The 25,534-nt window shown below is 49.6% G+C and overlaps 3 protein-coding genes across 4 annotated transcripts; all 3 read left to right on the top strand.

Annotated features, from left to right (window-relative positions):
• Window positions 1-118: 118 nt before the first annotated feature.
• AP4B1 (adaptor related protein complex 4 subunit beta 1) lies at window positions 119-7,617 on the top strand. The gene is made up of 10 exons (XM_042834878.1): window positions 119-231; window positions 320-544; window positions 1,656-1,786; window positions 2,021-2,168; window positions 2,846-3,342; window positions 4,050-4,133; window positions 5,101-5,204; window positions 5,308-5,515; window positions 5,809-6,093; window positions 6,364-7,617. The coding sequence occupies exons 1-10, from the start codon at window positions 119-121 to the stop codon at window positions 6,789-6,791; spliced, it is 2,223 nt and encodes a 740-aa protein (XP_042690812.1). The 3' UTR covers window positions 6,792-7,617.
• Window positions 7,618-8,215: 598 nt separating this feature from the next.
• Window positions 8,216-10,945, top strand: BCL2L15 (BCL2 like 15). The gene is made up of 4 exons (XM_042834877.1): window positions 8,216-8,455; window positions 9,186-9,325; window positions 10,054-10,269; window positions 10,777-10,945. Exons 1-4 carry the CDS (start codon window positions 8,350-8,352, stop codon window positions 10,792-10,794), a joined length of 480 nt encoding a protein of 159 aa, XP_042690811.1. The 5' UTR covers window positions 8,216-8,349; the 3' UTR covers window positions 10,795-10,945.
• A 314-nt stretch (window positions 10,946-11,259) lies between these two features.
• PTPN22 (protein tyrosine phosphatase non-receptor type 22) lies at window positions 11,260-25,112 on the top strand. 2 transcript variants are annotated; one of them, XM_042834880.1, is made up of 22 exons: window positions 11,260-11,462; window positions 14,942-15,050; window positions 15,179-15,255; window positions 15,893-15,988; window positions 16,348-16,386; window positions 16,713-16,784; window positions 16,875-16,934; window positions 17,367-17,509; window positions 17,703-17,769; window positions 18,059-18,136; window positions 18,667-18,810; window positions 19,794-19,873; window positions 20,197-20,927; window positions 21,360-21,443; window positions 21,571-21,701; window positions 21,785-21,812; window positions 22,202-22,282; window positions 22,542-22,648; window positions 23,120-23,150; window positions 23,938-24,015; window positions 24,249-24,313; window positions 24,434-25,112. In XM_042834880.1, the coding sequence occupies exons 1-21, from the start codon at window positions 11,376-11,378 to the stop codon at window positions 24,311-24,313; spliced, it is 2,388 nt and encodes a 795-aa protein (XP_042690814.1). In that variant the 5' UTR covers window positions 11,260-11,375; the 3' UTR covers window positions 24,434-25,112. The 2 variants fall into 2 exon arrangements, with proteins under 2 accessions (XP_042690814.1, XP_042690815.1); XM_042834881.1 differs by having other exon boundaries at window positions 11,261-11,462; window positions 21,574-21,701; window positions 24,249-25,112.
• The last annotated feature ends 422 nt before the right edge of the window (window positions 25,113-25,534 follow it).

Raw genomic sequence — 25,534 nt, 5'->3', positions numbered from 1 at the left:
CGCCGAATTCGGCGCGCGACGTCGCGCACGCGCGGGAGCGGAGGGGAGAGAAGGGAAGGGGAGGGGCGGCGCGTGCGCGGTGGGGCGCGGAGCCGAGCGGAGCGGGGGCCGTGCGACCATGCCGTACCTGGGCGGCGAGGAGGTGCTGCGCGATTTGCGGCGCGCGCTGAGCAACCCGCACGTGCAGGCGGAGCCGCTGCGGTACCGCGCCGCCGTGCTGCGAGTCATCCGGTGCGGGGCGGAGCGGCGCGGGGCGGCGGGAGGGAGGGGGTCAGCCGAGGGCCGGGGCCAGCTGACGGCCGCGCCGTGTCTGCCGCAGGCTCATGACGCAGGGCGCGGACGTGTCGGGGTTGTTTGCGGAGATGGTGAAGGCGGGCGCGGCGGCCGACGTGGTGCAGAAGAAGTTGGTGCAGCTGTACGTGTGCGCGCACGCCCCGCGCATGCCCCGCTTGGCGTTGCTGGCTGTCAACACGCTGCGACGGGACTGCGCCGATCCCAGCCCTGCCGTGCGCGGCCTGGCGCTGCGAGGACTCTGCGACCTCAGGTGGGTGCGGGGATCCGGGCTCTCCTCTGTCATCTCTACGCTTGTCCCGTATTTCCTGCCCCGGCAGCACTCAGCCCTCGCTCTGAGGAAGGGCCCTCAGTGACCCCGTGAGTGGCGTCCCCCAGGGCTCTGTCTCGGGACCGGAGCTCTTTAGCATCTTTATCAATGAGATGGATGATGGAGAGTGCGCCCTCGGCAATACCAGGCTGAGTGGTGCCGTTGACACGGTGGAAGTAAGGGATGCCATTCAAAGGGACCTCAGCAAACTCAAAAAGTGGGCCTGGGTGAATCTAATGATGTTGAATACAACAGTGTGCAAAGTTTGGCACTTGGGCTGTAGGAATCCCAGGCATTTATACAGACTGGAAGGAGTGGTTCTTGAGAGCAGCCCTGCAGAGAAGGACCTGGGGGTCCTGATGGATGAAATGCTTAACATGCGCCAGCAGTGTGTGATTACAGCTTGGAAAGCAAATGGGATCCTGGGCTCCATCAGCAGAGGGGTGGCCAGCAGGGACAGGGAGGTGATCGTCCCCCTCTGCTCTGCTCTTGTGAGGCCCCATCTGCAGTGCTGTGTCCAGGTCTGGAGCCCCCAGTACAAGAAAGACAGGGAGCTGTTGGAGAGGGTCCAGAGGAGCCACAAAGGTGATCAGGGGGCTGCAGCACCTCCCTACAAGGACAGGCTGAGGGAGCTGGGCTTGTTCAGCCTGGAGAAAAGAAGGCTGCGGGGTGACCTCATTGCAGCCTGCAGTACCTAAAGGGAGCCTACAAACAGGAGGGGAATCAACTCTTGGAAAGGGGAGATAACAGCAGGACGAGGGGAAATGGTTTGAAATTGAGGGAGGGAAGATTGAGGTTGGATGTCAGGGGGAAGTTCTTTCCTATGAGAGCAGTGAGGTGTTGGAACAGCTGCCTAGAAAGTTGTGGATGCCCCGTGCATCCCTGGAGGTGTTCAAGGCCAGGTTGGATGGGGCCCTGGGCAGCCTGGGCTGGTATGAAATGTGGAGGTTGGTGGCCCTGCGTGTGGCAGGGGGTTGGAGCTTCGTGATCCTCGAGGTCCCTTCCAACCTGGGCCATTCTGTGATTCTGTGTGACCCGTCCCTGCTGCCCACAGGTTGCCCGGCATGCAGGAATATGTGCAGCAGCCCCTCCTGAATGGCCTGCGGGACAGAGCCTCCTACGTGCGCAGGATTGCTGTGCTGGGCTGTGCCAAGGTGCACAGGCTGCAAGGAGACACCGAAGTGGGTGAGCTGGCAGGCACTGCGCTGTCACTGAGCATGGAGGGACGTGGCAGGTTGGTCTGGGCTGTCCTGGGCCACTGCAAGGTCGTGGGCAGGAGGAGGGAAACAGCCCAGGGCTGAGCATGGTGGGGAGCCGAGGGCTGGCATCACGCCGTCCCATCGCACGTCCTTCCACGTGGCTGTGCCAAAGGCTGCTGTAGAGTGAGAATATTGGTGCAGCACTTTTGCTTCTTTGCAGACGGTGCATTGGTGAATGAGTTGTACAGCCTGCTTCGTGACCAGGACCCTATTGTGGTGGTGAACTGTCTGAGGGCTTTGGAAGAGATCTTGAAGAAAGAGGGAGGAGTTGTCATCAACAAACCTATTGCCCATCATCTCCTCAACAGGTTTGTCTTCTTCCATATCAGAGGTGGCACTGGAAGCCTGGTTCTGTCTGTTGCATTTTGTACAGATAGCAGTGAGTGCTTCTGGGCTCCCATCAGAACTGGAAATGTCAGACACCCTAAAGGTGAAGGTGCCCATCCTAAAAGCAAATCAGTCGTTTTTGTGCTAAGGTCTTAAGAGAAAATCTTAGTGCCCAGCTTTTCCAGAGAGTCTGCTTCAGCCGCTGCTTTGCTTGGAGTTGTAAGTTAATGCAATTATCCTTTAAAATCATGGCACTGCACGTGATGTATTTGTGGTACAAGGATGTTCTGGTTTGTTTCTCCCAATCACTTGTAAGATACGTGACATATATATCATCTGCAGATACCAACTTTTTTCCCTATGTGTAGCAAAATGATCTGGAAAAGCAAGGTGCTGCTGTGACCAGGGATCTTGTTGGTGTTTCTCTGTCTCTCTAAGCTCTATGTCAGCAAAAGTGCATGTGATTGACACTGAGTTAAGCCTATAACATGTACATTGGTTGGTCCTTTTTAGATGGAATTGTGGTCTCACAAAAAAAAACACAGTGTTTGATGGGAGTGGAGACTGTAGCAACCTAAGGGCTGCAGCCTGCACTCTGCACAGCACAGATCCTTACGCACTCCCTGACTCCTGCACACGGTGTTTATTTCCTTGGCAGGATGGCTGACCTGGATCAGTGGGGGCAAAGCGAGGTGCTTGCCTTCCTTCTGCGTTACAGACCCCGCACTGAGGAGGAGCTGTTCAACATTCTCAATCTGCTGGATGGATATCTGAAAAGCAGCAGCCCCAGCGTTGTGATGGCAGCCACCAAGCTCTTCCTCGTGCTGGCCAAGGAGTACCCACACGTGCAGGCAGATGTTTTGGTGAGGGTGAAGGGACCACTGCTGGCTGCCTGCACCTCGGAGAGCAGGGAGCTGTGCTTCACTGCTCTGTGCCACGTGCGTCAGATCCTCGGGAGTCTTCCTGGCCATTTTAGCAGCCACTACAAAAAGTTCTTCTGCTCGTATTCAGAACCCCATTACATCAAATGCCAGAAGATGGAAGTGTTGTGCGAGCTGGTGAATGATGAGAATGTGCAACAAGTGCTGGAAGAGCTGAAGGGCTATTGCACTGATATATCAGTGGAGCTGGCCCAGGGGGCGATCTCTGCCATAGGTGAGAGCTCTGCCTTGCTTCAGAAGCAGCTGCAGCCCTCAGTCTTAAGGTCGGCCTTTCTCTGCTGAAGTATTTCTGCATGCATTCCAAATAACTGATCTGTGCTGAAGCCCCAGGTCAATCCTGCTCCCCAGGGATGTTTTGTGTGTGTTTATAAACCACAAGGATGCTGGTTCATCCAGACGTCCCGGTGCTGAGCTGTTTCAGGCTGCATATTATGCCTTCAATCTTTTTCAGATGTCAACACTCTGAGGAGATGCTCCAAATAAACAAATGAATGGGAAGGTTGAATTAAATAATTTCATCTTAAATGAGCCTGATAGTGTTGAGTCTTAGTGGAACTGTAGCAGGTGGATGAGCTGCTTTAATACTTGCTTGTTGTTTGAGTTGTGGTGGAGGCAGAGTTCAGGTGATTTGGGGCAGTTTGGTTTCATTTTTTCAACTTCGAAAATATGTAAGTTTTTATAGCATTCTTTAGGAGAAAGCCAGGGATGCTAAAATGTTTTTCTCATTGCTCTGTTAAGAAAAGTGCAGACTTTCTCAGAGGTATGGCTTCAGAAAAAGGAACGTGTGCCTTGTGTGAGAATATGTGCTCACCTGACTGTCAGAAAATTGTCAAAGAAGAGAGAAGACGACTGTTTCTTTAAAACGAGTTTGTGATGAATAGTTGGGCTCGTGGTTGACTCGTATCCTTGTTGTCTCTGCAGGCAGTATTGCTAGGACATACACAGAACAGTGCGTGGGGATTCTGACAGAGCTCTTGGGGCTTCAACAGGAGCACATCACGTCAGGTAATCATCTTTGTGTTATTTGCATGGCTTAAGCTCCCAGGAAGTGGCTTTGCTGAGGCTTGTGGTCCCAAAACTTGAGGCTCTAGGAGGCACCTGACATTTAATTTACTTGGTGTCTCCAGGTAGAAGTCTGGTTGTGTGGGGATGTGGAATGTGACCGGACATTGTAGGTTTTCTTCCTTGGAGGTGGTGATGGCTGCGCTCCTGGTCTGATATGATATGGAGGCTCTTTTCTGGCTGCCTTCTGTTGACTCCAAAGGATGAAGGCAGAGGCATTTTATTAACTCTTTGTGAAGGCCCTGATGGTTAATAGGTCTAATTTTGAGTTCTTTCTGGCTGGTTCTCCTAGTTTCTGTCTTTTAAGTCTTCCTGATTTCTTTTCCTCATGTAACAGTCGGATTCAACTCAACCCAGACTTCTGCCTTTTTCTTCTGCTGTCCTCAGATCTAACTTCCCTTAGCTATTTCTGCCCTCTTTGTAATGCTCTTGCTTTCAGCTTTCAAAGTCACATGCTTACAGTCAGCTCTTGAATTGGGCATTAATAGCTGCTGGAGGTTCTGTAAGGGTGCAACAGAGCCTTTAACATTTTGGGCTAAAGTTCATGTGATGCATTTTGAATTGGTGTTAGCTTCAGTTTGTTTTTCTAACCTTGTGTGCCTGAGACATCGTGAGTCAGTCTCTAAAGGCTGGGGAATGTCCAAAAGGGAGATTACTTTCCAGAAGCAAGAGGAACAATGTGAAGTTTCAGTACTTTATTTTAGGCGTGGTGTAACTGTGCTCTGACAGGGGCAGCATATTGGGATTTTGAAGGAGAGTGTCTCAAATCATAGTCATGACCTCCCTAGCTAAAACTTTGCAAAGTCTTTTGACTCTTTTTTTTTTTTTTTCATTTATGTTTTATTTTTACTTATTTTGCCTAATGGTTTTATAATTCTTGGGGAATGCTGAGAATTTTGTTTCATTGCAGCTGTAGTACAGGCTTTTCGGGACCTGGTTTGGCTGTGTCCCCAGTGCACAGATGCAGTGTGTCAGGCACTGCCTGGCTGTGAGGACATCATCCAGGACAGTGAGGTAAGGTGGCTTTAGATTTGTTCTCGTGTCTCTTGATTTCATGTCAACACTGTTAATGTAGCTATTCTGTGAAACAGAATGTGCTCTTTTTTGGTGCCTTCAGGGGAAGCAAGCACTGATCTGGCTCCTTGGTGCACATGGTGAGAAAGTACCAAACGCCCCCTATGTGTTAGAGGACTTGGTGGAGAATGTGAAAACAGAGGTGTTCCCAGCAGTGAAGATGGAGCTCCTGACAGCGTTGGTGCGACTTTTCCTGTCTCGTCCTGCTGAGTGTCAGGACATGCTGGGGAGGCTGCTCTATCACTGCATAGGTAGGTTTCCTCTTGCAGCATTCTGCTTCATTGCAGCAGTAGTACAGGCTTTTGGGCACCTGTTTTTGACGCGTCCCTGGTGCACTGATGCAGTGTCAGCATCCTTGCAATGACCATCGAGGGTGGCAAAGTGATGTAGTTTTATGCATTAGGCTGCGTCTTGTCCCTGATAGGTGAGTGTGACAGGCTTACACTGTAGCCCTGGGAATGGATTTTTAATATTTAGGGGTCATGAAATCTGGGGAAAAATCTGAATGCTCAAATTCTCTACAATCTGTTGCTCAAATTTGCAGAGGAGGAGAAAGATATGTCAGTACGAGACCGTGGGCTGTTCTACTATCGCCTCTTACAGTCCGGTGTGGATGAAGTGAAACGGGTTCTGTGCAGCCCCAAGTCAGACCCTTCCCTGGGGCTCCTGGAGGACCAAACAGAACAACCTGTGAATACGTGGGCATCTGAGTTCAACACCCTCGCACCTATTTATGGCAAAGCACGTTGGGCACTTGTCACTGCTCACCAGCCAGGGGAGCCCTGTTACGCTTTTTCTCCTTGTACAGACTCTGGGAACGGGGGCACAGGTAACCAGCATCACCCTCACAGTTTCCTCTTGTCAGTAGACATCCTCACGTGAGTTCCTTTGGAAAAAGAACACAGTGCTTTGACAACACTTTAGTGTTCTTAATATCTTGTGCAATGCCTGGTTGATCACCGCCCCATTAGCCCAGGGAGGCTGCTGCTGAGGGTGCTGTAATTCCAGCCTTCATCTGATGGCCCCCTGGGATGTTCTGTGTGAAACTGGTAATAGGGGAATAAAAACTGCATCTCATTTGTTTATGCTTTGATTTCAGAGTCGCTGATTTCTGAAGGGAGTAAGGAAGTCCTCAAGGTTCATCCTGATACAGGCAGCCTTACCTTAATTCCTGATGTCGTCCTGACTGCAGAACAGTTTGAGAAGACCTGGCTGAGCCTGGATGTTGGCTGCCAGCAGTCTCTGCCCTGGATTGGAACAGTTCATCCAGATACTATCCAGACTGCTCTTCATGTCGTCCACATCCGGACCATTGCTATGAGCAAAGCTGGTGTCCAGCCATGGAAAGCTTATTTCATTGCTCAGGATGACAGTGGTTGCCTCTTCCTGACAGAGCTATTGCTCGAGGCAGAAGATTCAGGGATGCAGGTTGCAGTGAAGCAGAGTGAGGCAAAGCCTGAGGCACTGCAGGCCTTCATGTCTGTGTTCAGGACTGCTGTGGAGGCAGTTGCTGGGCTCAGATCCTGATGGGTCTCTGTTCCTTGTGGGGTGATTGCTCAGGTCATAGGAAGAGTTTTCTCCTCTGGCTTCAGTTTGCCATTCTTGATGCAAGTTTTGTATTTCTGAACTGCAGAAGTGTTGTCAGCATTGGGCAAAGGAGAGCTACAGCTGCAGCTCAGTGCTGCTGTGCAGAGCTACTGAGGCTGGTGAGCAGGATAGGGTAAAGGGCATCTTCCCCTGTGCTGGGGAAAGGACAGGATAATAATGTGTGCAAGCCTGCTGCTGCTGATCTAAGTCAGAAATGCTGGCACCTGCCGTGATTGTCACAAGACACCAGTGTGACTGATGGAACCAGAAGTGAGCAAAATTCAGGGCAGTGTTTTGGACAGGTTTTTTTTTTGGTTTTTTTTTTTTTTTTTTGGTTTTGTTTTTGTTTTTTTTTTGTGAGAATTGTAATTAATTCAAAAACCATTGCATCGTTCTCATGAGGAAGGACAGAAAGTTTCACCTGGTCAGCCCCAGCTCTCACTCTTCCCACTACAGTAGCTTTTGGCCAGGACACAGAAACAGGAAATGATCCAGCTGTGCTATGTGTTCCACTCCACTGAGCGTTCTGTACAATGGCAAAACCAAAGGAAAATTCCCTGGTTTAAGGTTGCAGGTTACTGTTGTGGTGCCTGTTGTGCAGGGCAAGGCATGGCTTTGTTAACCCTATTCTCTAATCTCGAAGTGCTTAATTTCTCCAAACGACTGTATTGTATCTCAGAATGCACTTCACTGATTCACTGCTGCCCCTGTCAGACAAGTCTTAAATTTCTTTTCTGATTTTTCCTAATAAAGAAGTGAATCATTCCTGGCTGCTTTCTGGAGTGTTTGTTCACAGGACTCCTGCCTGAGCTCTGCAGGATGGATTCACGTGGTCACAGCAGATCCTGCCTTCATTTTACACAGAACTTTTTCTCTCCACTTCTCTTAAGAAAACTTTTAAAAAGCAGTTGTGCAATAATTTATTTCAGTCTTGTGTGCCAAGTTATTGTAATACCCAAACTATCTAGGAGTGAAGTGAAATGCAGATAAAGGAAGTTGAGTGTAGTAGGTTTCCTATACCATTTTCCAGTCTCTTTAAGTACAGGAATACAACACATGCATTTGGGGGAGTCCTTTGCAGCACTCATTTGAGGCAGTTTTTACTCGACAAGCCTCACCTTGATGGCTTGCTGGCAAACAACCCTTCATTCAGCTGTGGCTGCACTGCATGGTGTGCTGATCTGGGGTAGGACTTCAAGATTCTACCTTCTGTCCAGCTACCTTTCCTGATAAATGAATGAGTCAACGATGATCCTTGGCTTCATGTAATTCTTCAGTTAATTTTATCTCCATGGCAATGCCTTATTCTGAAACTAAGCCACGCCTGTAGTTTGAGTAATCATGGTTGAGGGCAAAGGTTGTGCAGCCCTCAGGAGGGGCCTGCAGCCATGCTGCTCCCGGAAGGACGGGAAAAGGAGGGTAGCATTCAGAGGCGCTGCTCAGCCCGAGGGCTGGGAGGCATTCCTGTCTGCCAGCAGCTTCGGGTGAGAAAGCTGCCATGAGGACTTTTGAGGAACAGACAGCATGTGTTGTGGAAGCCTTATTTGATGATCTCCTAAACGAGGATGAAGCCGATTTCCGATGCCTGCAGACAGACTCAGGAGGTGAGGCCTGCAGTTCAGTGCAGATCCTTCTTGCTGAGGATGCTGGAGAGATGTAAAGGCAGGAGGAGCAGCTTGGTGCCAGGTGTTGGGGTTTTTTTATCTTGTGATGAGCTCCGAGTTGTGTCCCTGCTGGGGGATAAGTTAAAGTGGGGTGGGGCTGTCAGAAGCCCACAGAGACCACAGCTGCAGCCTGCCTTGGTGGGACGTGGGGGCAAAGTCCCCATCAGCCCCCGCCCGGTTTCCTTCCTCTGGGGCAGATGGGTTGCACCCAGGTGTGGGATGTCCCTGCGGGCCTGCAGCTCCAGCCTGGGCAGCGGGGCAGGATGTGCTGCAGGAGAGCAGGGTGCACATTACTCTGTTGAAAGGTCCTGTTTTCAGTTCCTTATGGCTTTGTGAAGCTTGGAAATACTTCTGCTGAAGTTCTCGGTGACGGGTATCTCCTTCAGGCTGAACATTCAGAACAAAGAAAACCAAAACCTTTTTATCTCGGCATATTTTTATGGAAAATTTTTTAACAGAGGGAAAAAAAAAAAAAAAAGCAATAACCCCACTTTAAGAAGCTGAGCTGAGAAGTTCTAATGCTTTTATGAGCCTGAAATCCGCGCAGTGTGCCTTTGAAAACCTTCCCAAGTTTGGATCGCTCTGTGGCTCTGTCTTCTTCCTCTCTTCTCTGCCTTGCCGTGCATTACACCCTAACCCCACAGCCTGCTCCCTCCTTTCCTTGTTTCAGGGTCCGTGCAGTCTGAGGAAGAGCCAAGTGGGTTTGACCCCGTTATTATTGCCAGTCGTCTGCGGCAGATCGGCGATCAGTGCAACATGGATTTTGAAAGGGTTTCCTCACAGGTTCTTCATGAAGTTCTCATGGGGAAGGTAAAGGACACCTCATCCCGCCTGGCCCTGGGCTGCTCTTTGCTTGTAGGCCAGCCTGCAGCTTTTCTTGTATTGGAGAACAGCAAAAGCCTAGGGAGGAATGCACCTTGTGCTGTAGGAGGCAGGGATGCCTGAGGAAAAGGGACGTGGCAGCCAGCAGCCTGCCAGCAGGACCCGCTTGGTTCTTTGCCTTTATCCAGATCACTGACCTCTCACAACTTTTCTCCTTGTCTCTTCCAAAGGAGCTGATTCCAAGGACCTGGCACTGCACAGGCTGACCTGTCGTTGCAGGAGATAAGATGCAGTTTAGGGCTGGTGAGGGGGCAAATGCTGTGTGTAAGAGAAAGACTGAAGAGGGGAGACAGTGTGCTCCAGGGAGCAGGGCTTCAGCTTGCCCAGAAGTCAGAGCCAGCACAGTTTTGGTGCATGTTCTGCTTGTAGTTCTAGTTTAAGGTTCTCTGCAGCTCTGGTTAAAGCTGTCTTGCCTAGATCTGCAGACATGCTTCCCACTGCTCTCATTTGTGCAAGCCATAGTAAGGAGAGAGCCCTGCCTTGGGCATCCTGTGCTGTGTGGGTACCACCAGGAAGCTGTGGGGGACACCTGCTCCAGTTGTGAATACAGTAAATAAATACAAGAATTTAACTGAATGTTGATTGAGAGCCAAGACTTGCTTATTACGCTATCTCTTAAAAAGAAGAAGCTCAAACTGCCCTCTTGATGCTTGCAGATGGAGAAATTTGGGGCTGCTGTGGATTCTCTCTGCAAAAGGTGGAGTGACCAGAACCCTGAGCTGGTCTATGAGAGAGCTTTTCTCTCTGTTTCTGTGAAACTGATGATGTATATTCTTAAGAAAGGAGCTGCTAATGTCAATCCTGGTCACCTCGTAAAAGCAATTAATGAAAATGCTCAAGTGAAAAACTACATTGAGACCCTTGGAGGATGGGTAAGCATGTGAAGTTTGTGGTCCTGTGTGCCTGAACATTGCTGGCTCCATTCCTTTGTTTCTCTGAGCTTTCCTATGTGCTGTTCTGCCTGGCGTCTGCTCTCAAACCCACTCATCAGCTAACACTGCAAGTAGCTGTGCAAACAGCTTTGCACAATGCCTTGGTGAAGATCTACTGAAGTCAGCATCAAACTTCCCATCTGCGTCAGGAATTAATTCCTTATCACAGTGCCTTGGGAGCTAAGCTTGCTGCATTAGTTTGGAATCAAAGTACTGGGGATTATTCATACAAAAAGCACTTTCCTGCTCATGTAGCTCTATGGACACCACCTGGTGTGTTTTATCGGTGGAACAATGCAGTCAGGCTGGGAGAGGTCGCAGTGGAAGATGCAAAGCGTGCCTTGCCTTCCTGCATCTTTCCTGTTCTGCCAGCAACTTCAGACCCACCTGAAATCTTTCCTCTAAAATACACACAAGGGTTGGTTTTGTTTTTTTTTTTGTTTCCAGGAGAAGTTGGACAACTGAGAGACAACCTTCCAGAATGTGAAGCTGGGATTTTCATTGATTTAACTGGGACAATTGCTTTTGTATTTCTTCAGGAGATTGCTAGAAGAACCATAATTTGTAAAGAAATTCTGTATCACTACGAATAAAAAGGAATAAATGTTTGCTGTTATTTGTTTTTCTTCTTGCGTTTCTCATAAATGTGGCCATGAAAGTGGGTTTGGGATGCCACGACTTGGACAGGCAACCCGACAAAGATCCCATACTGTTGTGTGTTCATGAGGCTCCAGGAGGCTCTCAGCAGTCGGAGCACCCAGGTGTGGGGCACCCAGCTCTGGCCCCCCCCAGCTCCTGACCCTCTTTGTCACGCAGACACGAGCACACGTGGTTCTACATGGAGGCACTAGGGCCCAGAGCTGTGTTTTGTTTTGTTGTTTGGCCACGGTATCTGTTACGCACTAATTTCCTTTAAGGCTGATGATGAAGTCAGTAAACCACAGCCTGCAGCGAGTGCTCTGTGCGCTGGTGCTTTCCGCTGTGACTCGCACTTGACATGTTCGCTCCTGCTCTTGGCAGGCCAGCCTCGCTCCATCTCTTCCAGCATGGACCAAAGGGAAATCCTGCTGCAGAACCTGGAAAGAGCCCAGAGCAAGAAGCTCAACCAAGAAGCATTTGCAGATGAGTTTTTGGTAAGTTTGCTTTAAGGTACAGATCCGTGTTTGAATTTATTTAAAAGAGATCTGCTCGGTCAGCGCTCCACAGACGGGAGATGAAACTTTGCGTGTGACAATAAGATTTTGAATGCATTTTAAAGCAAAAAGAGACGTGGGAGTTAACTAGAGTAAAAAGAATGTAAAGACAGAAGAGTAATCTAATGGTTTGCATTCAAAGTGAAACTGTTTGTTTTTTAAAATAATTTACCAAGTGCTTCCTGTTTTCTACTGAGCGAATTCTCTTGTCTGGATACAGTTTCGGTTTGCCCTGTTGCTGCAGTGGGGACACGCTGAGCAGCAGTGATAGTGCCACTCACTGCCTCTTCTCTGCTGCAATAGGCTGCATCTGTGATGTGTGCTCCTGTTGGGAAGCTCTAGTTGCTACGTGAAAAAGTTCTTTGCTTTTTTTTTCTCACTAGAAGCCCCTCAGTCACACCCCCTGCAGAACAGGGCATGAGCGTTCAGATAGGTGCTTGTGGACCTGAGGTTGGTTGTGCCATGGATGTACGGCACCCTGGCCAAGGCAGGAGGGCTGTGCTGACTGCTTCTGCAGCCTCCAGCACTGTACTGCGTTACATGGAAGGCTCAGGCATTCATCTGGAATGAGTACATGTGCCTTAATATCTGCTAGTGCTCCTGCCTCCTCCTGGAAGCAAATTTCTTATTTCTTAAAGGCAAAACTAGCAGAAATTGCTGATGGCTCTTGTCTTCCCCAACGTTCTGCAGTATCTGGCTGGTGAAAATCTGTGCAGTATCCAGGTCTGCTAGCTCTCTGCCAGCCTTGTGGTTGTTTGGCTGGGAGGGGTGAGCCTCAGATGGCAATGCACAGTCCTGTGCTGATGGCTGGTGATGGCTCCTGGTGGGTCGGTGGGAGAGTCTGGACTGCTCCAAGCACTGCTCAGCTTCAGAAGACATAGGGAAGGGCTAAACTAGTGCATCTGTAAGGCCTGAGATGTCTCAGACAAATACCAGGACAAACACTGGCCCCTACTTCTCCCCCAAGGGCTGTGCCAGGCAGCAAGCCTGGGGGCTGCTCATCAAACCCGTGAGATCCAGCCCTGCTCTGATGCGCCAGTGAAATCTTCACTTCAAACACTTGGGAAAAGCTTAGTGCTCTACTTCCAGCTGTCTGGGCTGGAGGGAAGTGATTAATCTGAGCCTGCAGTAACAGTCGGTTGTTCCATGGAACAAAGCACTGTCACAGGCTGCTGGATTTTCCCCCTTGCTGGGCTGGGGCAGGGCTGCGAGGCAGCAGGGGTTGTGAGCCTGGTGTGTGTGGTTCCAGCAGCCCAGTGCAGCCTCTGTTCTGACGGCAGCATGTAGGAGAGGTCAGGGCTGCATTTCCTCTGGGACTGGGGAGAAATCTTCCCTGAATGCCCTGAGCTGTTGGCCACTTTTGCAAGCACAGATAATTGGAATGAACTGTGTTCCAAACTTGGGATAAATGTTGGATCCGTGCTGCTGTCTCCCCTCTCTGTGTGAACAAGAGCATATTGTGGTCATATTGCTGGAAATGATAGAGCTTTTCTGTTTGAGTCTCTGTTTTCTGTGCATACAGTCCTACTGCTCCCACTTGCTTTCTCATATGTAGTCATTTTCCAGCAGTCCTAACTCAGTTCACGCAGGGACAGAAATAAAGCGATTTGGAACCATGAGGACTGGCCCAATGCTGAGTGGCTGTATTCCTTGCTATCCAAACTGGGAAGAGGGGGCTATGATGGAAGGATGGTTGGGGATGCTGGGGAAGGTTGCTTATTGAACCCCCAGATCAGTGCCTGAAGCTTTGGATTCCTACTGCCATTCCTGCCCATGTGCTGCCATTGGAGCACGTTGCCTCACAGAATCACGGAATGACCAGGGTTGGAAGGGACCTCGAGGATCACGAAGCTCCAACCCCTGCCACACGCAGGGCCACCAACCTCCACATTTCATACCAGCCCAGGCTGCCCAGGGCCCCATCCAACCTGGCCTTGAACACCTCCAGGGATGCACGGGGCATCACAGCCTCTCTGGGCAGCTGTTCCAGCACCTCACCGCTCTCATAGCAAAGAACTTCCCCCTGACATCCAACCTCAATCTTCCCTCCCTCAACTTCAAACCATTTCCCCTTGTCCTGCTGTCATCTCCCCTTTCCAAGAGTTGACTCCCCTCCTGTTTGTAGGCTCCCTTTAGGTACTGCAGGCTGCAATGAGGTCACCCCACAGCCTTCTTTTCTCCAGGCTGAACAAGCCCAGCTCCCTCAGCCTGTCTTTTTGGGGAGGTGCTGCAGCCCCCTGATCATCTCTGTGGCTCCTCTGGACCCTCCGAATGCTCCAGCACACACCAGCAGCACAGCACAGCCATCTCCTCCACCCATTTGACCACAGAGCTATTTTGGCTCGGTGACCCCAGGACCAGTATGTTTTTCCTGTGAGCAGTGAAGCTGAACCATTGTTTCCACTTCCTGCTATAACTCACGTGGGTGACCGTGAAGTGTGTGCAAGGCACGAGATGCTCCACCACCTCACAGCTCAGGTGTGTCAGCAGTCCTTTCCTGCTTCTCTTCAGCCCTTTTGCATCATTCTTTCACAAAGGCACAGAGTGCTGAGGATTTTCTTTTGTAAATCTGCTTCTGTGGACCCCAGTGATGACGTTGGAGAGAAGTTCTCTGAAGGCATTGCTCTACGTGCTTGGAAGGGCCTTCAGTGTCAGACTGCAGAGATACCAGCTACAGAAATGGTCTTTTCTTTTAAATTGCAGCTATCACTTGATGGCAAGAAAGAATACAAGAATGGTGCTTTCAAAGCCAGTGGCAATGAACGGTGTGTGTTATTTACAGGCTGATATCAAGGAAATTAAATTCTACACTTAATAAGCGAAAATACGCTCGAACTCTCCAGGAGTGCATAAGCTTTGTACTGGCAGTGAAAGAGATCAGAGATTCACATCTCTCAGAGCCTCTCCTAGGAATCCTTCTCCTCCTTTCTCTCTCATCACTGTATACAACTGCTTCACTCTGATTTCTTGTGCCTCTTTAATTGCTTGTGCATTGCTGTTTGCAACTGCAAATAAGAACATTTTTACCAAAGTGAGAAGAGTCAATTACTTCATCTGTCTTTTCTGATGTCGTTTGTTGGAGGTAGTTTCATACTGTTACTCCTCCCGATGCTTTCTATACTACACTCACTTGTGAGGGTGATGCTTTATGTGCTGTATGAATGCATCCCCTCCCTTCAGAAGCCCACATGCCCCCACCTCCCTTGGCCTCATACACATTTTCCACTCTGGGTCTCTTAGGTGGCTTCTGCTTCTATTCTTGGTCTGAGTACTTTGAGAAAAGCCTCTCCAGAAAGAACTAATTGTGTAAATTTTGCTTTGTGGTGGTGAGCCCGACCCCCAGAGACCTTCACACGTGCTATCTAGTAGTGCTGTACATTTGCACATTTGCTGTAACTTCTTCCATTCTTTTACCGCAGAAGCTGAAAAGGCAGTCAACAAAATATAGGTCGGATAAGATCTACCCTACAGCCACAGCTGAGTGCCCAGAGAACATCAAGAAGAACAGATACAAAGACATCTTGCCCTGTAGGTTGGAAATTGCAAGTGTTACTGTTCAGCCTTCCCTTCTATGCTGTGCTAGAGCCGGAGGGGCTCAGTGCCACAGGAGACTTGCATTAACACTGCTGCTACTTCTCCTGCTTTTGTGCCTGCAGATGACCACAGCAGAGTGGAGCTATCCCTAATCACATCAGATACAGATTCTCATTACATCAATGCCAACTTCATCAAGGTATTGCTTCTTTCACGGTGCTCTACAGTGTAAACGTGTTTGCAGGCTGCTGGAGCTCCCCGGCCACCCCATGCCATGAGGAGCAGGTCCTGTAGCTGTGGCTACAAGCAGACGATGCGGTCGGTAGCTGCCATGCTGTGCAATGAGGCCAAAAGATGCAGAGGTTCTGCACGATGAGCCCTTCAGGAGCAGCACAGAGGCACCAGGCCCAGCACCACACACCTACTGCGTTAGAAGCTTGCGGCTTGCAGCCCCCGCTTCCTGTCAGGCTGGGGGACAGCACAAAACTGCCTGTGGCCAGGCTGGCCTGCCCGAAACCAGGGTGCTGATGGCCGGAAGCTGAGCAGCTCTGCTCAGCTCCACAGTGAGCAGCAGGAAAGTCACTGCAGGCTCCTCTGGCAGCTCTGGGTGCTAGGACAGATGTTGCTTCCAGCCCAGCCTCCTGGCTCTGGCTCTGCCTTTGGGACATCTTCACAGCTTGGCTTCTGATTGCTTCACTTAATTTAGGCGCCTAAAATGTAACTGTATAGAAGCCCCCCTTTTTGACCTCATAGGGTAGAAGTAGGATTCGGAAAGAGATGATTTTTATTTCTGTTGGTGAGCTGTGCAAATGTATCTTCATGTCCGATTTAAACAGGGAGTCTATGGGCCGAGAGCATATATTGCAACCCAGGGTCCTCTCCCCACCACTGTCACTGACTTTTGGAGGATGATTTGGGAGTATGAAGTCCTGGTAAGATGCGGATTCATGTTTGTTTGTTTTATTGTATTAAAAGTTGTCTTTAAAAGCAACTAGAACTCCTTTGTGACTGAAGACACGGTGATAGCACCAGGGCAGCACTCAGGTGCTCTGCATGACCCGTGTCCTTCCTGTGAGCTGGGATGTTGCTGCTCCTGCTGCCCTCCTGCTGCATCCAGCTCTGTGCTGGGAAGGTCTGGAGCTGTGGGTGGTGTCCTGAGTTTGCTTTGTCTGACACTGGGGGTGGCAGTCCAAATACCTCCTTTGTGGCTAATGAGCAGCCCCAGACAATGGGACTGATTTCTCTGCCTGGATAAAAAAAAAAACTCTTCTAACAAACCTTCTTTCTGCAGATCGTGGTCATGGCCTGCATGGAGTTTGAAATGGGAAAGGTGAGTAACATACTGAGTTGGTTGTGTTGCAGCGGGGCCAGAACAAGGTTTATATTAAATCTCACTGGGGACAGCAAGTTTCCATTTGATACAAATGGTTCCTTGAGTCTCCTGTGGCAAATCCTCAAACCATCTCCAGTAATGCAACCAGCCTCGCTGGCAGGGAAACAAGCCTAGCTCCTGCCTGAGGATTCCAGCGATGGGGCGGGCAGAGGTTGGTCAGCAGCAGCAGCAACAGCACAGCCTGCTGCACCTGCCGGGCAAAGAGATGGGAGGTGCTTCGTGTGGGCAGCAATGAATAACCAGACATTTGCTTCTTGCAACAGAAAAAATGTGAGCGGTACTGGGCAGAGGTGGGCGACCCCTCCCTGCAGTGCGGCCCCTTTTCCGTTACCTGTGTGAGTAAAGCACCTTCACACCACACACAGCACCTGCACTGCAAACTGCTGCCATCTGCAGAAAATGTGACTCTACTTATTGTTCTGCAGGAAGCTGAAGAGAAGAAAAACGAATACGTGATCAGGACTTTAAAAGTGACCCTGAATGAAGTAAGTAGGAAAGTCAAGGCAGGAAAAGCATCTTGGGTGGCTTAATTATAGAAATAATATTAAAATACATTGCACTTTGCAGAAAGTTCTATGCTCCTGGGCGTGGGGGTTTAGATTCAGCAGTAGCTGAAGGAATTATGAGACTGAAGGAATTATGAGACTAAAAAAACAATTAATTCAAACTTTGATGTCTGAAACTGTTTGACAGTTGTAACAAATTGGATCATGGGTAAGCCAGGCTAAAAGGCAGTATGGAGAACCCCATAAGGTGGCAAGGTGTCCCTTGGAGCAAGAGCAGCTACAAATTGCACTTGCAGCTTGCAGCCTCTGCTCGTCAATAGAGCACAGAATTAGAGGTGGCTCAGCACACCAGCTCGCCCCGCTGTGCTGATGGCCACTCGGTGTCCTGCCAGCTGTTCTCTCCTCCTGCAGGCAGCGCGCACCATCCACCAATTCCACTACCAGAACTGGCCTGACCACGACATTCCCTCTTCCATTGACCCCATTCTGGAGCTCATTGGCGAGGTTCGCTGCTACCAGCCAGATGACAGCATCCCCATCTGCATCCACTGCAGGTGAGTGTGCGCAGGGCAGGCTGTGCCCCGCGCCTGCCTGGCTTCCCCACAGGGATGGGTGCTGCAGTCTGTGGGCTGTGCTGTCTGTGGCGTGGGATGCAAGGCTGCCAGCTTTTCTTAATACCCTTGTTGGATAATACAGCCTGCCCAACTCTGATCTCTGCGAGCAACCCTTCTGTGACTCTCATTGCAGTGCTGGCTGTGGGAGAACAGGAGTTGTTTGTGCCATTGACTACACCTGGAAGCTGCTGAAGGATGGGGTAGGTGTCATCCCCCCACGTGTACTCACCACCCGTGTGCTGCCCGTTGTTGTTGCTGCACTCTCTTCCCTCTGCAGCCTGGTGCAAACAGCAGCACTGCAGTGCAGCTGTACAGGCAGGTTGGAGACCTTCCTGCTACCGCTGCTCTTGGCTTGGACTTCAGCTTGCAGGGCTTGGCTTGGCACTGGCCTTCAATCTTCAATACAAGTTTACTACTATTTGTCTCTCCACACTTCAGTATCAGACCTGCTCTCATTTTAAAGTCTTAATGATTTCTCTTTCTTGCAAGATTGTTCCAGTGAACTTCAGTATATTCAGTCTGATCCAGGAGATGCGCACACAAAGGCCTTCGATAGTGCAGACCAAGGTATGCCCAGGAAGTTCTGTCCACACACAGAACTGAAACCTCAATACCACCCAGGAGGACTCACAGCAAGGAAGCACAGAAAGGCTGTAGGGCTGGGAGGGGGTGTGCAGTTGTTCTGTAAGGTCCATTTTCTGAGCGGAAGAATGATTTTGCAGAAATGAATTTCTGACCACTTCTCTGTAGACAGCTGGGATAGTTTGGTGCTTGCAGAGACATTTTTTGAATGCTTATGCTATGAAACAAGTGACCATCCGGGAAACAAAGTGGAAACTCTTCTCAAGTGAGGCCGATTGAAGAGGAAGCTCGGTGCAGAACAGCGCTGGGCGCAGCTGACAAAAAAAACAACAAATGCTTTGGTCTCAACCCTGTGGAAACTGCAGCTTCTACTTCTTCTGAGAACTTGTCCTGCCACCAGACCACAAAGTGGCAGCTTCTCACAGGGGCTGATGTTTGATTTGGGTGATAGGTGACCACTGGTGACACGTACTGCAGGTGCTGGCTTTCACATCTCTTTCATTTGTTGAATGCAGGAGCAGTACAAGCTGGTTTACAATGCTGTCATTGAGCTCTTCAAAAGGCAGATTGAAGCACTGGATGCCCAGGAAGATTCTGCTTCTCTACAGGAAAAGTCACCACAACAAATGCACAGCCTCTTGCAGCCTGAGGCACACCAGGTTTGATCGTGATTCCTACTGCAGAATGTATAAGATAAATAAGCCACATTTTGCCCTATTTATTCATAATTACATTGTAACAGAAGCCTCCAACCTATCGAAGCACTTATGCGGCCCCTGTTTCTTTACCTGCCATTTCATCTTGTGAAGAGCCATGCCAAAGTATTTCAAATCTCATGCACCTCTGAGGGAGAACATGCTCCTGGTATGGAGTTCTGTAAACAGGAACAGCCCAAACACCAACAGCTTCTCCTAATTCTCTGTCTGGTAATGCAGCACAAGCATTACCTTGACGCTGTAGCTGTTTGCAGTCTTGTAGAAATGAAGAAGTTAAGAATTGCCACTCTTAAGTAAGCTTATATTGCCAAAGGTGCTGTCTAAAGCATGTGGATCGGGATCTCACGATGGGATTCACATCTCAATTTTCCCATAGTATTCACCAGAGCTGAGTGGGAGAATTGCTGGAAAGCGCCTTCTGCGTGTGTAGTGATGGTCAGTAAGCAAAGGAGATGCAGGGCTAGATTGACACAAAATGCAGAGAATGGTGCAAGTCTGGATGTGGCTTTGGAGATGTTGGCCAAAGCTCCCGCCTGCCTGAAGCTCAGTGCCTTCTGAAAGCACCTCACGGAGCACGGGTGACAGTCACATGCCAAAGCATCACAGATGAAATCAGCACCTGCACAGCATGGCTGAATGGCGCTGAGGGTCTTAAGCAGAGCTCAGGCAATTCTGCAGCTGTTTGACACAGCTGGATCATTGTCTGGCCCTTGGCACTCTCATCTCAGAAAGGTGCGGACAGGAAGAGCTGTTCAGGATGATCTGCCCTCAATATTCAGTGCCAAATTGGTGTTTTCGTTCTGGTGTTCGTCATTCCCAAACTCCATTTAATCATTAAAAGTAGTTGGCAGAAATTCTGTCTCCTGAAATTGCATTTTTGTGCTCTTTGTATTCTTTTTCTTCACTCTCTTGCTTTCTTTCATCAGGTTCTAACAAGGCACCCTGAACCCAAGCCACTGCTGAGCCCTGTGGAAGATATTTATTCTCTGAGTAGTTTGCTAACCTGGTAAGGTCACCACCCAAGTGTCCCTCGTATTTTCTATTACCCCTATTATTTCAGGAAGATGCACTTCTCGTGTTTATTTTGTGGAATCATAGAATCATCAAGATTGGAATACACCACTAAGATTGCATACAGGGTCCTCCTGTGTTCATCATTTAATGGTGGCCAAACAGGGCTTCCCTGTCACTCCATGCTGAACCAGGCAGGCTCAGTGCTCCCAGAGGACAGATCTGCCCTTACAAGCAATGCTCTGGGGCCTTGTTAATAGCCTAAAGGTTCCTGAGTGCTCGACACCTCTGACATCGTGCTGCCTTGCTTTGTTGCAGCTCGGGACGAGAGGACCACGATGAGCACCAACACCTTCCTCCACTGGTACAAAACGAAGCGCCACTGACATCCCTGTCTGCCACAGCAGCACGGGGCAGCTCTGGGGACACAGGCCCTTCCATCAGACCAGCGGTCTCTGTCGGCACTCTGAATGTTAGCGGCACCAGACACGCAGCTGCTGTCAAGATGTGGGGTGCAGGAGAAGCCCTGCAGAAGCACCGCAGTTTGCAGTTCAGCAGCAGGTCCTCTGAGCAGCTGCTGCTGGACCTGGAGCTGCAGGGAACAGGCAGGAAAGGGGCCCATGGCAAAGTACCTCTGGCACGGACCACATCGATACCTTTTGTGCTGGCACAGCAAAGAGAAGTCTGGGCTTGTGATGGAGGGAATGCAAAACCCACTTCGAATTCTCAGTCACCAAATGCCTGCTGTTCAGGCTTCCAGGTGAAGGAGCAGGATGTACTTTCCTTTTCCCCTGCTGAGCTGAACCACTCAAGCCAAATAGCAGACGGTCCCCCTGGCCACAGGAACTGCAGGCAGTGTCCTTACCCTTACTGTTGTTCAGCAGAAGACCCCTACTTCTCTTCACTCTCCCCAGAAGAGCTGCCATCCCCAGAGCCACCTGTTGGGCAGGATGCACTGGGCCCTCCTTGCACAGTGCCTACCGCCCCACTGCTCTGGCCTGCATCCCACCACGCTGCCCAGCCAAGCACTGGGAGGACATCCTCACCGAGTAAGTGCTGTGGGTGATGAGAGCAGTCCTTCAGCATCTGGCAGTGCCTGGGGAGGGCCTCACGAGGTTTCATCCCACCTTACTTCAGGATTTGGTGCACAAGTCTTCTCACTATTCAAATGCCAGAGGCGCTGGGGAACTTAAAGGAGCGGCAGTGCAATCAAGCAGCAGTGGTGCTGCGCACTGAGGGACTGTGAGTGAGGGGGCATGCAGTAACACCCTGTGCCATAGAGCTCTTTGTCAGAGCTGCTGGGAGGGCACCTGGGGCACACATCCAGCAGCAGGTGAGAGGAGCTGAGTACTATTTGGATTTTAGGTACAGCTCAGAGAGGTTTATGATGATCTCTGGTGGTCAGCTGGGTGGAGCAGCCTCTGCACAGGTCTGCAGTTCTGTGGTGCCATGCAGTAACCTGCCCACATTTCCTCCATTAGACATCCTGCCCCAGACAGATGATGATGATCCTCCACCCCTGCCAGAGCGAACTCCTGAGTCCTTTATTGTGGCCAGTGAATCAGGTAAGTGCATTTAGCAGTGCAGGGACTGACATCTGCCCTGAGGGCACTTCTCAGCTTCTGGGGGATCAGAGCAGTGCCTTTGCTCCATCTGCCTGGGATAAGAAATGTCACCTTGTTTTGTCTCCAGCAGAACTTCCCCTGGCCACCTCAGATTTTCAGTTTCCACCTAAACATGAAAATACTGGAACCTCCTTGGAGCAGAGTAGTGTGTCTCCCTCAGTGACGTTTAATGACTCAATGAGACTGAGACCAAGTAAGGTAAATAAGTGCAGTTTTATCTCTTCTCCAGCGCTGTCACTGTGTCAATTTCCTTATATGCTATCCTTGTTTTTCATTTCCAGAGTTTAAAGCTTCGGAGCCCACACTCAGGTACAAGTTTTATGCTGGAGTAACAATCATTGGGTACAAGGTCTATTTTTAATAGAACCTGCTTCAAATTATGCCAGATTTAGTAAATGTCACTAGGAACAACGCTCTGTCCAACAGAAATTTTCTGCAATAAAACAGATCTAAACAGTTCTGCAGCCAGATGAACTCGTAGTTTTGAATTTCCTCATCAGCCCCTGCATCACGGGCTGTATTTCATGATGACGTCCCTTGCAGCCTCCTCAGGCTAAGGGTCATCACGTCCTCTTACTGCATGTTTTGTGTTTCCTTTGACACAATGGAGATACACAGGATAGAGTTCTGCAGTCGCAGTGAACAGATACATGCATTTTCAAAGCAGGTACACAACCCTCCTGCCTTTGCTTTCTCAGAGACAAACCAGGATCGCTCCAGCTCTCCTCCCCCACTTCCTGAAAGAACCCCGGAGTCGTTTGTTCTCGCTGATGGAGAAAGTAAGTGATTTATTTTCCCAGCATTTTACTGAGATTCATACTTGCATCTCACCCTGTAATAACAGTGGCCCATTTGTTCCAAATATTACCAACGGACTGAACTGTAGGAGAGGTAAGCAGATACAAAGGAAGCAATTCCCTGTTGGGAATTTCTGCAGCTGCTGCGTTAGAGAAATCAAAAAGCAGCAACAAAGCACTGAGAAAAGAAGAGAGAGGATTCATGAATGACCACAGAAAGTGTTCTGCTGTATGTTCCCAGGTTTGCAGCTTCCTGGAAGAAGTTCTACAGCTAGTTCTTGGGACTTGAGTAATGGAGCTTCTGAAACATCATCAAAAGAGCCTGTGAAATGCTTCAGGAGAAGCAAGGTAAACAAACAAACAAACCAGAAGCACCTGCACAAAAGCTACAGGTGAAGGAGATGGTGAGAAGAGGCTTTTCTAGCAACAGCTACTGTTGCTTTCTGACTCCTAATCTAAAAGCAGCATGCTTTGAGAGCACTCCTCAGTTTAAAGCAAGGAAACAAGTCTAATAATAATGCTGTGCTGTAGAATTGTAGACACAACCTATGTCCAAAAGGAACAGAGCCACACATTCAGGGCTGTGAATGGCTCTGTCTCAGCATTCATAAGCACCAGTTCTTCTGGAAAAAAATTGCTTGAGTGGAGTCTCAATTCCCATGTAGGACGGGTTCTGTTCATCACCATGGCTCCAGTTAATTATCCTCATATGAAATTGTACTTTGGGATGTTATGGTTGAGCAGCAAAGCATTTGAGGAAAACAGTAAACTTGCTACTTTTTTTTTTTTTTTAAACAAAGCTTTTTTTTCTTTTTGCAGAGTTTGAAAATATTCAAAAACGTGAGAAAAAGTAAGTCATTCAGAATAACCTCAATGATTTTATCATTCCACCAAATGCTCTCAACGTGACAGAGAGCAGAACTGTGGGGAATGCGATTGACCTGAGCCCCATTCTGGATTCTGCCTCACCTATCTGGAGCATAAATGAGGATTTTCTCATGAAGTTCCCTTTGATCTAAACTTAAAAAGTTTATCTTGAAAACAGGACTGCCAAATACTGTTCAAAGCACTGCTGAGCAAACGTTTTTCCAACAGACTGCACTGCAGTAGCGCATTCACTCCCTACTATGAGCAAATAATTCAACCCTTTACAAGGGGAGATAACAGCAGGACAAGGGGGAATGGTTTGAAGTTGAGGGAGGGAAGATTGAGGTTGGATGTCAGGGGGAAGTTCTTTCCTATGAGAGCAGTGAGGTGCTGGAACAGCTGCCCAGAGAGGCTGTGATGCCTCGTCCATCCCTGGAGGTGTTCAAGGCCAGTTGGATGGGGCTCTGAGCAATGGAGGTTGTGTGGAGGAGTGCAATGGAGTGGAGGTTGGCAGCCCTGCTTGTGGCAGCAGGGTTGGAGCTTCGTGATCCTCGAGGTCCCTTCCAACCCAACCATTCTGTGATTCTATAACTCTACAGAATAATGTCTTAAAAAATGTGCAGCATTTGAGCAGCGTTAACGCAGAGAGTGCTTTGTGTGGACTGCAGCTGTATGTGTGGCAGTGTGCTCTCCTGTAGGGCTGTGAAAACCCAGTTCATCAGGGGGTTACGATGGTCACTAACTGTGTCAGTACAATTTTGTGTTTCCAGGCGTCTGTACTGCATCTTCACTGACAAAACCATCAGAATCTGCACCTTCAAATCATCTGAGCTCTTTCTTTAATTTCGGTATGTATTCATGTCGTAGCGGGAGGATTTGTTGCTAACTACAGTGTCAGACTGTATTTGTAGTTTTTGCACCAGCGGAATGCAGGCTGTTGCTTCAAGTAAACGACGTCTTAGATTCTGGGAGAATTTAAATTACAAGTGTTGTGAAAAACCCCGTTACTTGAGGAAATTACATGGTCCGTATCTGTAAGATGCTACATTTGTTGCATTTTATTTTATTTTATTTTTCCTAGCCTTTGCGAGTCGATTTTCAAAACCGAAAGGATCAAGAAACCCACCACCAGCATGGAACATTTAGGTAAACCTCGTAGATTTGGTGTCACAGAGGTGTGAATACCTTCTGATACTCCACGAGTGCTCACTTCAGGAAGGTTTCCATCAACGTGAACACACAAAACGTGTCGCATGATATCTGCAGATGAGGCACTACTCGCACGTTCTTCAGCTGAAGATCTGAAGTACAGGAGCACGCGTAACTACCAGCAGCTGATCGCTTTCAGTTAAATCACAACGGGGTGGACATCAAACCCAGGAACGGATATTTCATCCTAAAGAGTCATCAATTTTTGTTGCGTTTTGGGATGTTTACTTCAGAACGGTAGATTTGAGCTTTCTGAAAGAAAACTGTGAGTGATTCCAGTGAGCGCTGCTGAATGGTACAGAGGTCCAAGGAGGGACCGAACCACCACAAGGAGCTGAGACCTGCAGACGCCGTGTCACTGTTTCCTTCTGTGTTTCCATCACTTGAACTGAAAGGGAATTAGTATCTCAAACTATATTTTCCCCCTCACATTTAATGGTCTTTTTTCTCATATGAATCAGATTATTTTTCCTGTTTTTTGGTTAACAAAGATACTGCAGGACTGTGGAAACTGCAGCCCTCACTATACGAAAACCCACACAGCGATCCCAGCGCCCACAACTGACACCCGTTTGTATTTAATATTTTTACGACGCGGGAAACTCTGAAAGCCATATCCAAATTCGGGAATGGCTTATTTAATCTAGGAAGTATTTTATGATGTGTGACAAATGCTGTGTAAATAAATAAAGTTTATTTATGGGCCGGGAATTCACCCGCGCACGCAACACCGCAAGAGCGCCTCTGAGGGACCGCCGCCTTCCCGCCCTCCACGCGCCGCCCGCTGCACCCACTAACGCAGCGGCGGGCACGTGACCCCGTCACGTGACGCACGGCCGCCCCGCCACCGCCTACTACCGTCGTGCCGGCTCCCACGCATGCGCCCGCGGGCGGACTACACTTCCCGGCGCTCCGCCGCAAACTACAACTCCCAAGGGGCGCCGCGCGACGCCTGCGCAGTGCCGGCTGGCGCTCGGGCCATTTAAATGTGTGTGAGGGAGACTGTGAAATGGCTGCGCAGGTCGCTGCGGTGCGCGCCGTATCCCGGGCCCCGGAGGAGCCGCCCCCGCTGCCCTCGGGGGAGCGGCCCGGCCGGCCTCGGGGCGGCGGGCGGCGGCGGCGGGCCGCTCCCGGCGAGGCGGCCGGCGGCAAGCGGGC

This window comes from Centrocercus urophasianus, unplaced genomic scaffold (assembly GCF_019232065.1).
Source record: "Centrocercus urophasianus isolate 14NV4802_14NV808 unplaced genomic scaffold, USGS_Curo_1.0 seq_498, whole genome shotgun sequence".
NCBI lineage: Eukaryota > Metazoa > Chordata > Aves > Galliformes > Phasianidae > Centrocercus > Centrocercus urophasianus.
Note: the sequence above shows the minus strand (reverse complement) of the source record. Positions and strands in the feature narration are given on the sequence as shown.

Coding starts and splice junctions, on each gene's coding strand:
- AP4B1 (XM_042834878.1), top strand. CDS start 119: ATGCCGTACCTGGGCGGCGAGGAGGTGCTGCGCGATTTGCGGCGCGCG. Junction 4,134..5,100: donor ACAGGAGCACATCACGTCAG/GTAATCATCTTT, acceptor GTTTCATTGCAG/CTGTAGTACAGGCTTTTCGG. Junction 5,205..5,307: donor ACATCATCCAGGACAGTGAG/GTAAGGTGGCTT, acceptor TGGTGCCTTCAG/GGGAAGCAAGCACTGATCTG.
- PTPN22 (XM_042834880.1), top strand. CDS start 11,376: ATGGACCAAAGGGAAATCCTGCTGCAGAACCTGGAAAGAGCCCAGAGC. Junction 17,510..17,702: donor CCCATCTGCATCCACTGCAG/GTGAGTGTGCGC, acceptor CTCTCATTGCAG/TGCTGGCTGTGGGAGAACAG. Junction 21,813..22,201: donor GCTTCGGAGCCCACACTCAG/GTACAAGTTTTA, acceptor TTGCTTTCTCAG/AGACAAACCAGGATCGCTCC.
- BCL2L15 (XM_042834877.1), top strand. CDS start 8,350: ATGAGGACTTTTGAGGAACAGACAGCATGTGTTGTGGAAGCCTTATTT. Junction 8,456..9,185: donor CCTGCAGACAGACTCAGGAG/GTGAGGCCTGCA, acceptor TCCTTGTTTCAG/GGTCCGTGCAGTCTGAGGAA. Junction 9,326..10,053: donor ATGAAGTTCTCATGGGGAAG/GTAAAGGACACC, acceptor TGATGCTTGCAG/ATGGAGAAATTTGGGGCTGC.